The sequence below is a fragment of the Macrotis lagotis genome, chromosome 1 (assembly GCF_037893015.1).
Source record: "Macrotis lagotis isolate mMagLag1 chromosome 1, bilby.v1.9.chrom.fasta, whole genome shotgun sequence".
Taxonomy (NCBI): Eukaryota; Metazoa; Chordata; class Mammalia; order Peramelemorphia; family Peramelidae; genus Macrotis; species Macrotis lagotis.
The window spans coordinates 492,587,782-492,605,170 of record NC_133658.1 but is presented as its reverse complement, the minus strand read 5'-3'; the positions used below and the strand labels follow the sequence as shown (position 1 = coordinate 492,605,170).

At 35.6% G+C, this 17,389-nt stretch overlaps 1 protein-coding gene across 2 annotated transcripts in view; it reads right to left on the bottom strand.

Moving 5' to 3' along the window:
* Window positions 1-17,389, bottom strand: part of C2CD2 (C2 calcium dependent domain containing 2) — a 91,901-nt gene that overhangs the window by 18,114 nt on the left and 56,398 nt on the right. For both annotated transcript variants that reach the window (XM_074213834.1, XM_074213835.1), the window contains 5 exons: window positions 14,770-14,834; window positions 13,772-13,899; window positions 7,930-8,113; window positions 6,930-7,028; window positions 6,165-6,292 (listed from right to left, as the gene is read on the bottom strand). In XM_074213834.1, coding sequence (XP_074069935.1) covers window positions 6,165-6,292; window positions 6,930-7,028; window positions 7,930-8,113; window positions 13,772-13,899; window positions 14,770-14,834 — 604 coding nt within the window. The remainder of the gene's footprint in view (window positions 1-6,164; window positions 6,293-6,929; window positions 7,029-7,929; window positions 8,114-13,771; window positions 13,900-14,769; window positions 14,835-17,389) is intronic.

Here is a 17,389-nt window from a genome sequence, read left to right as displayed (position 1 = left end):
AATTAAAGATTTTATTTATTTTGAATTTTACAATTTTTCCCCTAATCTTACTCCCCCCCACCCCCCAAAGAAGGCAATTGGTCCAGATTTACATTGTTTCCTTGGTAAGCATTCATTGAAATTGACTGATGAGAGAAAAATCATATCCTTAAGGAAGAAACATAAAGTATAAGAGATAGCAAGATCAAACAATAAGATATCAGGGTTTTTTTCCTAAATTAAAGGTAATAGTCCTTGGTCTTTGTTCAAACTCCACAGTTCTTTATCTGGATACAGATGGTATTCTCCATTGCAGAAAGCCCAAAATTGTCCCTGATTGTTGCACTGATGGAATGAGCAAGTCTATCAAGGTTGATCATCACCCCCATGTTGCTGTTAGGGTGTACAGTGTTTTTCTGGTTCTGATCATCTCACTCAGCATCAGTTCATGCAAATCCTTCCAGGCTTCCCTGAATTCCCATCCCTCCTGGTTTCTAATATAACAATAGTGTTCCATGACATACATATATCACAGTTTGCTAAGCCATTCCCCAATTGAAGGACATTTACTTGATTTCCAATTCCCAAAACACTAAAGGTTGATCATCAAGGTTGACCATTGCCCCCATTTACTTGAATATTCTAAGTTCAGGTATAGAGCTTTAAGATTATATATGTCCAGTGAACTAATTGAGGCATATAGATGGGCAAGTTCATAGACTATTGAGATCTAGTTCAAACTGCGACTAGACTAACTCATGGTGGATGTTATAGAGGAAATTGGAAAAGTAGTTCTTATACTTTTGCTTGTAAATTGTATTGTTTGCTGATAAATGAGGTAATTACAGAATGTCACTGTATCGTAAACACATCTTTCAGTTTTATCTAAAAGCATTTGCTCTGGTGTTTATGTATATTGTGTTATTATAAAGAACTACTGCTATGCTCCTTTGATGATTATATATAATTACAATTATATACTGTTGGTACATGCATATAATAGGATATGCATATAATTTACACCTGTAAGTCACTGAAAAAATACCCCAAATTTGAAACTATGAACATATATGGCCAAATGCATCTTAATGCATTTGCTGGTATCCAAAATGTTAAGAAGAAATAGGGGGGTGGGGTGGAGCCAAGATGGCAACAAGAGAGGATCATCTCTTAGGAGCTCTCTCAGAAAACTTATAAACTAAGGCCTCTAACTAAATTTTTAAGAGACAGAACCCACAGAGGGACCCAGTGAGGCAGTTCTCCTACTCAAGGCCCTGCTGGGAGCCCCTGATGTGGGGAAGTTTTCTTATCTTTGCCTCGGGAAGCAACAAGCACAATTTGGGGGAACAGTGGGGGACCTCTGCCAGAGCAAGCACTTGAATCCCAGCCCGCAGGGCACATAGCAAGCAGCATGGCCCAGGCAGTCCAGATCCAGGCAGAGCCAGTAAGCAGGAAACCCCAGGGCATGAACCCATTAATCCTAGGGAAGGCAGTGAATAGAGAGACTGAAGAGCTCTGTCTTCTGTCCCTGGAGCAGGACGCTGGGGTTCTGAACACATTCAGATCCTGATCACACTCTAGGCCCCCCATAGAACAACAGGGCCCCCCCCACCTCAGCCCCTTGATAGAGGGGGAATGCTTATGGTCATTCACAGACCAGGAGGGAGGACAGAAGCTCACACACTGAGATCTTTGTGGGGGTGTGCCAAAAGCGCAGGAAGCACCCCAAAATCAGGCTCAGGCTGGGAAAATGAGCAAGCAGAGAAAAAAGAGGAACACCATTGAGAAATATTTTGCCTGTAATCCCAAGAAGGATCAAAACACTCAGTCTGAAGATGAGGAAGCACAAGCTCCTGCATCTAAAGACTCCAAGAAAAACAGAAATTGGGCTCAGGCTATGACAGAACTCAAAAAAGACGTTGAAAATCAAATGAGGGAGTTAGAAGAAAAACTGGGAAAAGAAATGAGAGAGATGCAGGAAAAACATGAAAATGAAGTCAGCAGCTTAGTCAAGGAAATCCAAAAAAATGCTGAAGAAAATAGCATGCTAAAAACCAGCTTAGGTCAAATGGATAAAACAGTACAAAAAGTTATTGAGGAGAACAATGCCTTAAAAAGCAAAATGGGCCAGATGGAAAAAGAGATAAGAAAACTCTCTGAGGAGAACAAATCCTTCAGACAAAGAATAGAATTCAGGGAGATTGATGAATTTACCAGAAGTCAGGAATCAATACTTCAAAACCAAAAAAATGAAAAATTAGAAGAAAATGTGAAATATCTCATTGAAAAAACAACTGACATGGAAAACAGACTTAGGAAAGATAATTTAAAAATTATTGGAATACCTGAAAGTCATGATCAGGAAAAGAGCCTTGACATCATTTTCAATGAACTACTACAGGAAAATTGCCCTGATATTCTAGAAGCAGAGGGCAAAATAGAAATGGAGAGAATCCACCGATCCCCCCCAAGAAAGAGATCCCAAAAAACCAACCCCTAGGAATATTATAGCCAAGTTCCAGAACTCCCAAGTCAAAGAGAAAATATTACAAGCAGCCAGAAGGACACAGTTCAAATATCGTGGAGCTGCAGTCAGGATCACACAAGACTTAGCAGCAACTACAGTGGAAGCTCGTAGGGCTTGGAATATAATATACCAGAAGGCAAAAGAGCTTAGAATGCAGCCAAGAATGAACTACCCAGCAAGGCTGAATGTCCTCTTCCAGGGAAAAAGATGGACTTTCAATGAACCAGGGGAATTTCAAATGTTCCTTTTGGAATGGCCAGAGCTGAACAGAAGGTTTGATCTTCAGATACAGGATTCAGGTGAAGCATGGAGATTGGAGGAGAAGGGGAAAATATGAGGGACTTAATGATGATGAACTGCATGTATTCCTGCATAGAAAAATGACACTGATAATACTCATATGAACCTTCTCAGTTAATAGAGCAGGTAGAGGGAGCTTTTATAGTTGAAGCACAGGAGAAAGATGTATTCGAAGATAAAATATGGTATAAAAATGGAGTCAATAGGAAAAAAAGGGAAATGTAATGGGGAAAGAAAAAGGAGAGGGGAATAGGCCAAGATATTTCATATAATAAGTTTTTTCTTTATTACAATGAGCTATTGCAATTTTATGGAAGGGGGGAAGGCAAGGGGGAATGAGGGAACCTTTGCTCTCATCAGAGGTGGCTAGGAGAGGAAACAGCAGATATACTCAATGGGGTATAGGCATCTGGAGTAAGAAGGAGGGGGGAGCAGGGGAAAGGGGTGGGGATATGAATAAAGGAGGAGAGGATGGACCATGGGGGAGAGTGGTCAGATATAATACATTTTCTTTTTTTACTTCTTGCAAGCGGCTGGGATTGGAAGGCCTGTCCAGGACCATGGGGCCAGGTGGATTCTGGGCCTAAGGGGTGGTATGGGGGCTCAGGGCTTCTTGGCCCCAGGACCAGGGATCTGTCTGCTGCACCACTCAGATTACAGAGTGAAAGGAGAGAGAAAATATAGTACATGGTAGTGGAGAAATAAGAAAGGAGGGAGTTGCGATCAGCAATGGCAACGTTGGAAAAATATGGAAGCAACTTTTGTGATGGACTCACCATAAAGAATGCGATCCACCCATGACAGAGTTGTTGGTGTTGGAACAAAGACTGAAGCACATTTTTTATTATTATTTGGGGGAGGGTGCAAGGCAAATGGGGCTGGGTGGCCTGCTTGGGGCTGCATAGCAGGGTGATCTTTGGGTATCTGTGGCTGGATTTGGACCTGGGTGCTCCTGGCTCAAGGGCCAATGCTCTGTGTGCCACCCAGCCACCCCTACTATGATTACTATTTTATTTTATTTTGGGTCTTTTCATTTTCTTCTTTTTGGTTTTTGCAGGGCAGTGGGGATCAGGTGGCTTGCATGTCACACGGCTGTGTGATTGTTGGGTCTATGGGGCTGGATGTGGGCTCAGGTGCTCATGGCTCCAGGGCTGGTGCTTCGTCCATTGTGCCACCTGGCCATACCTACAATTATTACTATTATTTTTTTAATTTTAATTTTTTTCCCTCCCCTTTATCACCCAAGCAAGTCCATATTCATGGGGGAGGGGTATTTTGTTTACTCTTAAACAAGAATATTTTATTAATGTAAAAAAAATTTGTACAAAATGAGAGTTAAAAAATAAAAGAAAATAAAACAAAAAAACATTATTGTAATATATAAAAATCATAACTCATTTATTTCTAACCACCTGGGAAGTGAGTACTATTATTATCCTATTTTTAACTAAAAAACGGGGGCAGAAAGTGGTTAAGTGACTTGTCCAGGGTCACATAGCTTATAACTGTCTCAGGCTGGATTTGAATTCAGCTCTTCTTGACTCCAGGCCAAGAACCCTATCCACTGCACCACCTAACTACCCTAGTGGAGTTGATCTTTGCAAATTTAGGAGTTAAGTCACAGAAAAGGGAGGAATAAGAAGTAAAAAGTAAAAATTTTGGCCACTTATTTGAAATTTTTGTGAAATTCAAATAAGTCCTTTCAGCGTATTGGAACGGGAAGAATACAACTACTGATGATATGAGTAGAAAATACAGAACTAAAGGGGAGAAAGTGAAATGTGAAATGGAAATGAGAGAATGTAAACATGGAAAGAAGGAACTGCCACAAAGAAGAGTCAGAACTATGGAATTGAAGCTTTTCAGAGAAATCAGACATCATAAATGCTAGGATAGATTCAATGTTGCTATACAAGAATATGAAGTTTTCTGACAATCTGCCTCTCCTTACCCCTCTCTTTTGGGATCAATGAATCAAGAAGTTTGAAAGAAGATACAACCAGTACTAGAGAAGATGGAAGGATAATGAGGGATGAAGTGGTATGTGAAGAGAAGCCAGTTCTCTGTGAGTTCCATAAGACTGAAAGATTCATGAGTGTTAAAGTGCTAAAATGAAAGGGAAATTGGTCATTTATTGTAAAGGAGTTCCAGAAGGCATGGCAGAAGGAGCAAGCAGATCTGAGGGGGAGGGTTTCAGTAGAACTAAATGTAAGAAAATGCAACAGAAGTTTCAGTGGGTGGTGTGGTACTCTTAAGCAACAGGAGATTGAGTATCACTTTGACTGGAAAAGGAAGAGGAAATAGAAGTTTGTTAAACATTGGGGAATATATCCAGGTCTAGTATCATTAGACAAGAGGAGCAGCTTTCAAAAGTACGTAGAACATAGATAAGTACAAGGTAAGAACATTCCAGGTCTTGACATGGTCACTGTGCTGTTTCACTCATCTTGTCACCAACCTAGTTCATGCCCTCATCAACTGGACTATTGATTTAACCCTTCTATAATCCATACTCACACAACTGACAATCTTTTCCTTGAACAGATCTGATCCTATCATATCTATTCCAAAATTATTAGTGTTTCCATATTTTTTTAGGTTTTTGCAAGGCAAATGGGGTTAAGTGACTTGCCCAAGGCCACACAGGTAGGTAATTTATTAAGTGCTTGAGGCTGGATTTGAACTCAGGTACTCCTGACTCCAGGGTCAGTGCTCTATCCACTGCACGACCTAGCTACCCCTCCATATTGTTTTTAGGAAATAAACCAACTTTTTCAATTGGCATTTGAGGACCATCATAATTTAGCTATAATCTCTCTTTCCTGACTTTACATTACTTTTACGGAATCTGTTTTAGCCAAAGTGGATGGCTAGTCATGATTGTGTTTGACAAGTCATCTCTTGCCTATATGCACCTAATACAAGTCATCTATCTCCATGCCTAGAATGGCCTTTTCCAAACTGCTGTCTTTCAAAATCCTCATCTTCTTTAAAGAATCCCCAAATATTGCTAGTCAAGTCTTGTCTCTCACACCACCTATTTTGTATTATACTTATTCTATGAAATGTTCTATCTACACTGTCCTAGTTGAATCTAAATACCTTGAGGGCAGAGACTAGGTAATTTTGTACAAAATTCGTGTCTAAAATGAAGTAGGTGCTTAATATAAGTTTGGTGAATTAAAATGAATTCTATCACAAAAACTGTCAGTATAGTATTTAGAATTTAGTATTTAGAATAATAAATAAAAAGGCAATAATAAGCATGAAGATATTAACAATGCAAAGGATATACTTTTGGTAAAAGGACAAATATAACACATATACCAATAAATATAGATGGTCTTTATAATTATACCTTAGATTCCCCTTCTATGATAATAGTACTCTTTTTCCTTGGTGACTTGAATTTCAATTCTGAAGAATGACTTAGTTGTTGAATGGCAGCTTCTGCAACTGGATCCGAATCATTTAACCTCAACAATTCTATTGGGAAAGATGGGAGGTTAAGGGGAAGAAAATGTTAATTTCATCCTGGATCCTGGATCTTTTGGAATTTTGTTCATTTTGAAAGAACAATGAAATTTCTCATGAGATATTAAAACATTTCCATGGTAAAAGATAGAATTGTCATGAAATTAAGATTGTTAATATCACCAAATAAAAAAATATATGAATACTTTTTAAATTTCTGATCTTTTTTAACACCAAAAACTAGCTATTAACAAGGTTCTTTTAAAATATTTTAATAAATAATAAATCCATGATATAACATATATGAGTATAGCAGATACTCAGTATATGAAATTACAAATCATCTACTTTTTCCTCATCTTTTGTGATATTTTAAAGAGCTGTAAGGTATTTGGGCAAAAAGGGGTAGTAATGACATGTTTTTAATTTCAATTTTTAGCTTTCCACATCTGTGCCAAGTACAAATCATACCACCAATCCTATCTTTTTCATTCAGGTGGACTAATTTCTTCATTCTGTATAATCAACACTACTACCACCCCATTCCAACCTGTTATTACTTAGTAGGGAACATCAGTTGGATAAAGAACAAATTGGATAAGGAACAAATCAAATGAAGATATGGGAAAAAAAATCTTGGAGACATTACCTGAATCTGAAGAAGAGAAAGCACTGTGGCAAGAAATTGCTTGGACCAAAATATCCTTTTCAATGACTTTGACTTTAATAGGAGTTTTCACAGAAAAATCTGCTAAGAAATATTATAAGTTACCATGAAATAATTATTTCAATCAGCAGTTATATTTAATGGAAGTCATCTGCTAAGTCAATTAAAAATTTATACAACTGATAAAGGTTTGATTTCAAGAACTTTTTAATGCTATAAATTATTATATTCATTTATTTCCTTCCTTTCTCTTTCCTCCCCTTACCAAAGGAACATAAAATTGTAAGAATGACAATAATAGTGATAAAATATGTTCAATATCAATCTATGTTTAGCATGGTTATAAATATAGAGCTTATATCAGGGAGGGTAGGGGAAGAATTGTAAAACTCAATACCTTGCAAAAAAAAAAAGACTAGTTAAAAATTACCATTGCGCATAGTTGGAAAAAGAAATAAACAAAATATTTAAATTTAAGGGAAAAAAAAAAGAAAACCAAATCACATCAAGAAGAGTCACACATGAATGAAATGACTAAACAATAACAAAAGTTAAATATAAATGGGCATCCATCGCATTAGAAATTCTGAAACTTACTTGGTTACCTACCCTGAGGAGGGTGCCCTAAATAGTGACTACCCCAGTTGGCCCATTATTTCAGGCTTCACTTCACTCTACTCCCCAGCCATCTGGGGAACAAAACTTCTACACTCTCTCATCACAGACTGTGCCTTATGTCTATGAACCACAATTGGGAATGAAGTTGTGTTTCATTGGTTTAGGATTTTAACCCAAATGCTGGTGAAGAAACTTCCTTTAACAAAACAAAGCAATTGGCACTTTTGTTTTTTTGTAACTTATAGTCTTAGAGAGTTATTAGTAAAAATGAAGAAGCCAGTATAAGAACCTAGGTTTTAGAAGAAATGTTGAAATGATAACCTCAAAACTTAAGAGAGGAGGCATAAATTTTCATTTTTCTCACCAGAATTTGATGTAGGAAATCTACCCATATCCAGTCTAGGACTTGTTTTCATAGCAGTTATAGAAGTGACCATTAGGGCACCACTAGTAGTCCCACAGGGCATCACAGTTTGGTCTTCCATCTTTACAGAAGAAACAGCAGGAGGAATTTTCCATGACGGTTCATTTGGTTCTATGTAAAAGAACTAGAAAAGAAATATTTGTTTTCCCACCCTTCCATATAAAGTAAATACATACCTCTAAAGTCATTACAGATTTTTTTCATTTAAAAATTAGTTATTCAAAGCTTTTCTGTGCTGACAATACTCAAATAGAGAAGCTAAGAGGAGTAAATGGACACCACTGAACTGAAAAGGGTTATTCTCCTGAAGAATACAGCAAAACCCAGAGAGAAATACATAATTAAATTTTTAAAAGCACATGAAAGCTCATTCAATTTAGTTCACTGTCTTGATGATGGTAGCAGCCTCAGCATTTTAAAAATGAGGTAAAGGAAACCGAAAAAATTAAATGATTTGCCCATATTTCATAAAGTTACTGTTGGACTATAATTCTTTCTTTCTTTCTTTCTTTCTTTCTTTCTTTCTTTCTTTCTTTCTTTCTTTTTTTTAGGATTTTGCAAGGCAAGTGGGGTTAAGTGGCTTGCCCAAGGACACAGCTAGGTAATTATTAAGTGTCTGAGGCTGGATTTGAACTCAGGTACTCCTGACTCCAGGGCCAGTGCTCTATCCACTGCGCCACCTAGCTGCCCCTAGAATTCTTTCTTGCAATTTGCCATGCCCCCAAAATGGAATGGGAGGTAACAGGTTTCACAATACTTCAAGAAACTAGATAAATAACTGTTAAGAGTGTTTCATAAGTGGATTTATGTTCATGTGCATTGGGCTCTCTATTATAACCTCTTTGAATCCTTCTAATTTTGAGAATCATGAATTGAAGTCCCCTGATTCCTAAAAGGATAATGTAATTTGCACTAAAGTTCAGATTTTTGGAAAATCAATAAAAATGAGAAATTTCTATGATTCAACAATTCTGCAGAACAATTTAGAACTATGCCCAAAGGCCATAGAGAGACCCTTTGGCCTAGCAATGCCACTGCTAGGTCTATATTTCAGAAGAAATGAAATACGGGAAGAACCTATATGTATAGGCATAATTATAGCAAAGAGTTGGAGATTGAGGGGTGCTCATTAGTTGGGGAATGGCTGAACAAAATGTGGTATGTGACTGAGATGAAATGTGTTCTATTATGGGAAATGATGAACAGGATGCACTCAGTAAAAAACTTGCATGAATAGATGCAATGGGAAATGTACTGTATACAAATTAACAGCACTATTTTGCAGGATGATCACCTGTGAATGACCTATCTTTTCTCAGCAAAGCTGTGACCCAAGAGGACTCTGAAGGACTTATGATAAAGCATATTATCCATTCCAAAGACAAAGCTGATGGTATCTGAATACAGATTGAAACATGGTTTTTTTACTTTATTTTTCTTGAGGTTTCTCTTTTTTGGGGGAGATGGGGATGAATACATTTACTACATGACTATCATGGGAATGTTTTTCATGGCCACACATTTTTAACATAAAATAACTTGCTTTCTCAAAGAGGGGAAATGGGTGGGAGAGAATTTGGAACTCATAGTTTTGGAAGTGAATGTTGTTTTTACATATAACTGAGGAGGAATAAAAAGAAAGATAAAGATAAAAAAGGAGCAATTCCTATATCCCCCTTGCCTTCCAGAAGTCCTCTGAATCTCTTAAAGTTATCCATGCCTGGGGATAGCTCCAGAATGCATCAAGTTCAGAAATAAATTGACCCAAGGGACTCCTAAGAATAAATGCTGGAATCAATATTATAGCTGTTAAAGTTTTTATATAATTGATTCAGGTTGATATTCCCAAGTAATACCATCAAAGTAGACTTCTTTTATTTTTTATTTTTGGCAAGGTAATCAGGGTTAAGTGACTTGCCCAGGGTCAGACAAGCTAGAAAGTAGCAAGTGTCTGAGGCCAAAATTGAACTCAGATCCTCTTGACTCCAGGGCCAATGCTCTATCTACTACACCACAAAGCTGCCCTCAAAATGGACTTTTTTTTTAAAAAAAAAAACCAGACATCAAGGACGATACCATAAACCAATTAAGGGATCAAGAAATACTCTCAGATCTGTGGAAAGGGTAAGAATTTATGACCACACAAGAAATGGAGTACATTATAAATTGCAAAATGGATGGTTTTGACTATATCAAATTAAAAAGGTTTTGCATTATCAAACCAATGTGCAAGATTAGAAGGAAAACAGAAAGCTGGGAAAAAATTTTCAGTTAGGGATACTGATTAAGTTCTCATTTCTAAAATATATAGAGCTAGGGGCTGCTAGGTGGCACAGTGCATAGAGTACTGACCCTGGAGTCAGGAGTACCTGAGTTCAAATCTGGCCTAAGACACTTAATAATTACCTAGCTGTGTGGCCTTGGGCAAGCCACTTAACCCCGTTGCCTTGCAAAAACTAAAAAAACTAAAATAAAATATACAGAACACTGAATCAAATTTATAAGATTTACAAGTTATTCCCCAATTGATAAATGGTCAAAGGATATGAACAGAAAGTTTTCAAACAAAAAAAATTAAAGTTATAATCTTATAAAAAATGCTCTAAATCATTACTGATTAGAGAAATGCAGATTAAAACAACTATGAGGTACCACCTTACACCGATGAGATTGGCTAAGATGACAAAAGAGAAAATGATCAATGTTGGAGAGGTTGTGGGAAGATTGGGATACTCATACATTGCTGATGGAGTTGTGAATGGATCCAATCATTCTGGAGAACAATATGGAGCTATACCAAAAGAGCAATAAAACTGATCTTCACTTTGACTAAGCAATAACAATGCTAAGGTCTATATCCAGAAGAAATTATAAAAAAATGGAAAAAGTTGCACATGTTCCAAAATATTCATAGTGGCTCTTTTTGTGGCAAAAAATTGTTCACTTTTTTAAAATTTCTCTTATGTTTTTTGTTTCCCTTAGTCCTAATTCCTCATTCAGGAAATGACTAATATGTAAACATGTTAAACACAAATGTAAGCATTAGACTATCGCTGAGGGGAGGAGGGGATGGGAAAGGAGGTTGGAAGAAAATTGTGTAACATAAATATGCATGTGGATGAATATTGAAAAAATTTCAAAACATATTATTGGAAAAATAAAATATCAATAAAAACATATATTCACTATTGATTAAAGAAATGCTAATTTAAAGAACTCTTGAGGTATTAACTCACAACTACTATGGCAAACATGACTAACATGACAGAAAAGGAAAATGACAAATTCTGAAGGAGATATAAAAAAAATAGTTATAGTAATGAATCACTGGAGTTGTGAACTAACCACTGTGGAAATAATTTGGAATTATGTCCAAAGGTCTACAAAACTGCATATGCCTTTTAACTCAGTAGGGACCCCTCCTAATTCTAGATCCAAGAGATCAAAGCTAAAAGAAAAGACCTATATTTACACAAATATTTATAGCAGTTTTTTGTGGTGGCAAAAAAATTGGAAATTGAGAGGATGCCCATCAATTGGGGAAGGGATGATATGAATATGATGAAATACTATTGTGCTGTAAGAAATGGTGAGCAAAATGGCTTTAGAAAAACCAGGGAAGGTTTATATGAACTATTGGAAAATGAAGTGAGCAGAACCAGTAGGACATTTTACACAGTAACAACAAATATTGTATGATGATCAAGTGTGAAAAACTTAACTTCTCTAATCAATCAGAACTTAAGTTCTTCACACTTCTAAAGGACAATGATGAAAATGCTGTCTACCTTCAAAGATAGAACTGATTAACACCGAATATGGATTAAAGCATACACTTTTCAAATTCTTTATTTTTCTTGCTTTAGGGGGGGCAAGGAATTAAGAGTGGAAGATAATATGACTAATTTGGAATTTTGTCTGACCTTACATAATTAATTAATATTCTGCTTGCCTCTTTGATAAGCATACGAGGAGCTGGAGGGACTGAGAGAATTTGTAATGTATAGTGTTACCATTTAATCAAAACTTCCCTTCCAGGGTTGTGGGAAATCTGGGACACTATTACATTGTTGGTGGAGTTGTGAACTTATCCAACCTTTCTGGAGAGAAATTTGGAACTATTTGCAACAAAATTTGTGCATTTGAAACAAAAATGTGCATACCCTTTGATCCAGCAATATCACTACTGGGTCTATACCCTGAAGAGATTATGAAAAAGGGTAAAAACATCACTTGTACAATAATATTCATAGCAGGGGCGGCTAGGTGGCGCAGTGGATAAAGCACCAGCCCTGGAGTCAGGAGTACCTGGGTTGAAATCCGGTCTCAGACACTTAATAATTACCTAGCAGTATGGCCTTGGGCAAGCCACTTAACCCCATTTGCCTTGCAAAAACCTAAGGAAAAAAAAATTCATAGCAGCCCTGTTTGTGGTGGCAAAGAATTGGAAATTAAGTGAATGTCCTTCAGTTGGGGAATGGCTTAACAAACTGTGGTATATGTATGTCATGGAACACTACTGTTCTATTAGAAACCAAGAGGGATGGGAATTCAGGGAAGCCTGGAGGGATTTGCATGAACTGATACTGAGTGAGATGATCAGAACCAGAAAAACATTGTACACCCTAACAGCAACAAGGGGGTGATGATCAACCTTAATGTACTTGCTCATTCCATCAGTGTAACAATCAGGAACAATTTGGGGCTATCTGCGATGGAGAATACCATCTGTATCCAGAGAAAGAATTATAGAGTTTGAACAAGGACCAAGGACTATAACCTTTAATTTAGGCAAAAAAACTGGTATCTTATTGTGTGATCTTGCTGTCTCTTATACTTTATGTTTCTTCCTCAAGGATATGATTTCTCTCTCATCACATTCAATTTGGATCAATGTATACCATGGAAACAATGTAAAGACTGACAAATTGCCTTCTGTAGGGGGGGGGGGGGAGTAAGATCAGGGGAAAAATTGTAAAACTCAAAATAAATAAAATCTTATAAACAAAACAAAACTTTTCTTCCAGAGTCATTTTCATTATTGGTATAGGGGGTTCCATCATCCCATTATTGTAAAACTTAACTGGAAAAGACCTTAACTTAAAAAGGTCAAGGTCTCCCACTTTATCTGGGGTCATCTCTAGACATTGTGATCTATATCTGGCCAGTAGACCCAGATGACTCTGGAGGAGAAAATGAGGCAGACAGTTCCCCCTCACTTAAATCCAATTCATGTGCTTATCATGGCATCAGCTCCCTGATGTCATGGTCTTCTTCGTGAACAGAAGACAAACAAGAAACAACCACCATGGTAAATGCAAAGGCAAGGATGTTGTACAGAATTAAATCAATGCTGTATCCTTGCTGAATAGCCTTTTATCCTGTAGTTTAAAAAATTACCTTTATTAGTCATTAGATGGGAGTGTTTCATTTTGCTCCATTTCTGACCCTAAATCACCTAGACAGGCTGAGTTAATACTAAATGTAGAGTAAACCCTATGCAAGCTATGTAACAACAGCAAAGTAAATGTTTCTGAACCTGTTTCTTCTCTAAAAACTGGGAAAAATATTTCATAGTTTCTACCACATAGGGTTACTGTATACTTAAAAAAGAATATATGTCAACTACTTTGAAAATTATAGTCAAATATATATTCTTACATAATTTATTCTAATAAGAATGGAGTTATGATATTAATAAATGGAAGGTATTACAAGCCCACAATACCAAATAGAATGGATAAATTCAAGTCTAGCTTTTAAAAAGACAAGAATGTCAAACCTCTGCAGTGATGGATCCCAACACAGTGTGATTACAGCTGGACCCACTGTTCAGAACAAAGCATTGCTCTCCAGAAGGTTTTTTCTTGAATATGTCTATTGGAACAGTAGCCAAAGCAAAGAATAAATCTAAAATAAAGAAGAAAAGGTAGTGAATCAAAATAAAAAAATTGGCTTCAAGTCCTGAGTTTGAGACATACTGTCTATATTACTCTGGGTAAATCAAAACCTCTCAGTCCCAGTTAACTATACAAAACTCTTAAGTGACAAAACAATTACTAATTTGTAAAGGGAGTTTCCTGCAGCAATGAAATCATAAGTATGGACCAATTCATGACATTAAACTCCAAATATGTGGGAAATTAAAAAAGACAAAGAGTTATACCATATTAAAACTCCAAGTATTTTGAAGGCTGCTATTAAAATATGCACCAAAACCATTAAGAAAAAAATTATCCCCCCAAAAAAACAGAAAAGAATCTGAAAATGTAAAAAATTAATCCCTATAATCTAGTCTTACTCTTTTAAGTTAAAAAAAACTCAGATTTGATCACTGCTACATTATAGCACCAGTGAAAGAGACAACCATAAGAGATGAGTTTAGATTAAAAAAAAAAAAGTTGGTTGTCTTCTACAAAACTAAACATTATTTAATAAAGCTTCCATTTAGTTATATAAAGTCAAGTTCAATATGTTCACATATATTAGTACATGTCAGTAGATATATACTAACATTTCCATGTGTTGTTACTTTCAGTTAAAATTTCATCTACATTGAATAAAACAAAGATTAATTTTTAAGTAAAAATCTCTCATATCAGAGAACTAAAATTTTAATAGTATTACCTAAGCACTATGAACAATGAGCATATACAATCCTCTTGACCTTGCCTATAGGGTTTAAGGGTTTAAATTTCCTCCCTCTATATCTTCATTTCATACTTCAGTTTCCTAAAAGTAGGTAGGATACTGGGTGCGAAACTAATTGAAAATACTTACTATCTTTGGACTTCCCATCTTCTAAAACATGCATTTGTAACTCTTTGGATTTGGCATTTAATTCACTATGAAAAGAATAAAACCAAAAGGTCTTCACAATGAAATATTTAAGGCAACTCAATCTATTTGGGATACCCATATAAGGAATTCCTTACAATGATAAATATCAAAGAACTATTAACAAATTTAATCATTGATGTTTATACTTCCATCATTAACAATATTCATTTCCCTTGAGGGTTTACCTCACATCAAGCAAATTGGCAAAGATTGGAAAAAAAGAGGAATAGGTGATGTTGAAGGGATTCTGTAAAGATGGGACACCTGAATAAAATCTTGATGGAACTGTGACTTGGTCCAAAAATTGTGGAAAAGAATTTGGAAATATGTCAAGAAAGTGAATCAAATATCTAAAACCTCACTACTGGACATATAGCCCAAGAAGATAAATGACAAAAAGAAAGAAGTCATAAATTCCAATATGTTTATAGAAGTACCTTGTGTGATAGCAAAGATCTAGAAATAAAAGGAATAACTATTAATTGGGGAATGCAATATTACTGTATTATAAGATATAAATATGATAGATATAAAGAAGCATGGGAAGACTAGATGAAGTGAAGCAATCACGGAAAATAATATATACAAATGTTACAAAAGAAAAAAAAAGTGCAACAAAATAATCAAAATTGAGTATCTCCAGTTATAATGACCAAGTTTGGATTAAAGAAGAAGTAAGGTACTTCTTTGTAATGGTAGAAATTGAACTTTTTCTTTTCTTATTTTAACTTTTTCCAATTAATAACAAAATTCTTCCCTTCTCACTTTTCCTCCTCTACTCCTACCATTCTCCCTATCAACTGAAAAGAAAAAAAATTTACTATTAACTAAAATAAAACAAATTCCCATACTATGTCCTAATTATATGTCTTAATTTACATCCTCTCAGGATGTTGATAGCATACTCCATGATCAGTCATCTGGAATTGTGATAGGTCACTGTATTAATCATAGTTCTTAAGATTTTCAAAGTTCTTTGTTTTTACAATGTTAATGTATAAATTGTTCAACTTGTTCTGCTTGCTTCATTTGCATCACTTCATATAATTCTAAGTTTCTCTGAGACTGTCCTTGGCGCATCATTTTTTATGCCATAATAGTATTCTATTTAATTCATATATCATAATTCATGTAGCTAGTCCATAGTTGATAGGACCTTCCAGGTTTCTAGTTCTTTGACATAGCCAAAAGGACTTACGTAAATATTTTTCTGCATATATTTGCCCTTTCTTTGATCTCTTTGGGTTGTGATTATACTGGATTCAAAGGGTAAAGATAACTGAGTAACTTTGGAAGAATGGTTCCAAATTGCTTTCTTGAATGACTAGAATAATTCACAGTTCCATCAACAGTGCAATTACCTGTTTTCCTGAAATCCCCCTGGATCTGTCATTTTTCATTTATTATCAAATTTCCCAATCTTAGCATAAGCTTTAATTTTCACTTATCTAATTTAGAACATTTTTATTTTTTAATTTTCTAAAATTTATTTTATTCTTAATTTATGGAATAAAACAAGCATTTTATAACAAAGTACAATAAAAAAGATGAATATACACAAAACTACAAGTCTATTATGCACAACTTGCTATACTTTCAAATATAGAATAGCTGCCATGTACATTTCTTTTTTTTTTTCTTTTTTTCTTCCTCTCCCAACTTCTACCCTGGAGATACTTACCATCAGACACAAATTGGTATATTTATATAAAATTATTCTATACATACTTCTATTTATCAATTTTTTTTCTCTGGATTCAGATAACATCTTTCTCCATCTTTCCTTTCTAATCTGGGCATTTGTAATAGACAAAAGAACTAATCTGCCCAAAGTTGTTTTAAAAACATATTACTCATCCAACCTTTCTGGAAAGCAAGTTGGAATTATGCACAAAGGGCAACAAAAATATGCATACCCTTTAATCCATATATCATGAAAATCCATAGATCATGAAAAAGGGTAAAAACATCACTTGTACAAAAATATGTATGTATGCAGCTTTGTTTGTATGTATGTATGTATGTATGCAGCTTTGTTTGTTTGTAGTGGCAAAGAATTAGAAATTGAGTGAATGTCCATCAATTGTGGAATGGCTTAAAAAACTCTGGTATATGTATGTCATGGAACACTATTGTTCTATTAGAAACCAGGAAGGATGGGAATTCAGGGAAGTCTGGAGGGATTTGCATGAACTGATGCTGAGCGAGATGGGCAGAACCAGAAATTGTACACCCTAACAGCAACATGGGGCTGATGATAACCTAGATGGACTTGCTCATTCCATCAGGGCAACAATCAGGCACAATTCTGGGGTATCTGTGATGGAGAATACCATCTGTATCCAGAGAAAGAACTGTGGAGTTTGAACAAAGACCAAAGACTATTACCTTTAATTTAAAAAAAAGTTATCTTATTATTTTTTATCTCTTATACTTTACTTTTCTTACTTAAGTATATGATTTCTTTCTCATCAAATTCAACTTAGATCAACATATGCCATGGAAACAATGTAAAGACTAACAAACTGCCTTTCTGTGTGTGTGGGGAAGGGGAGGCGGG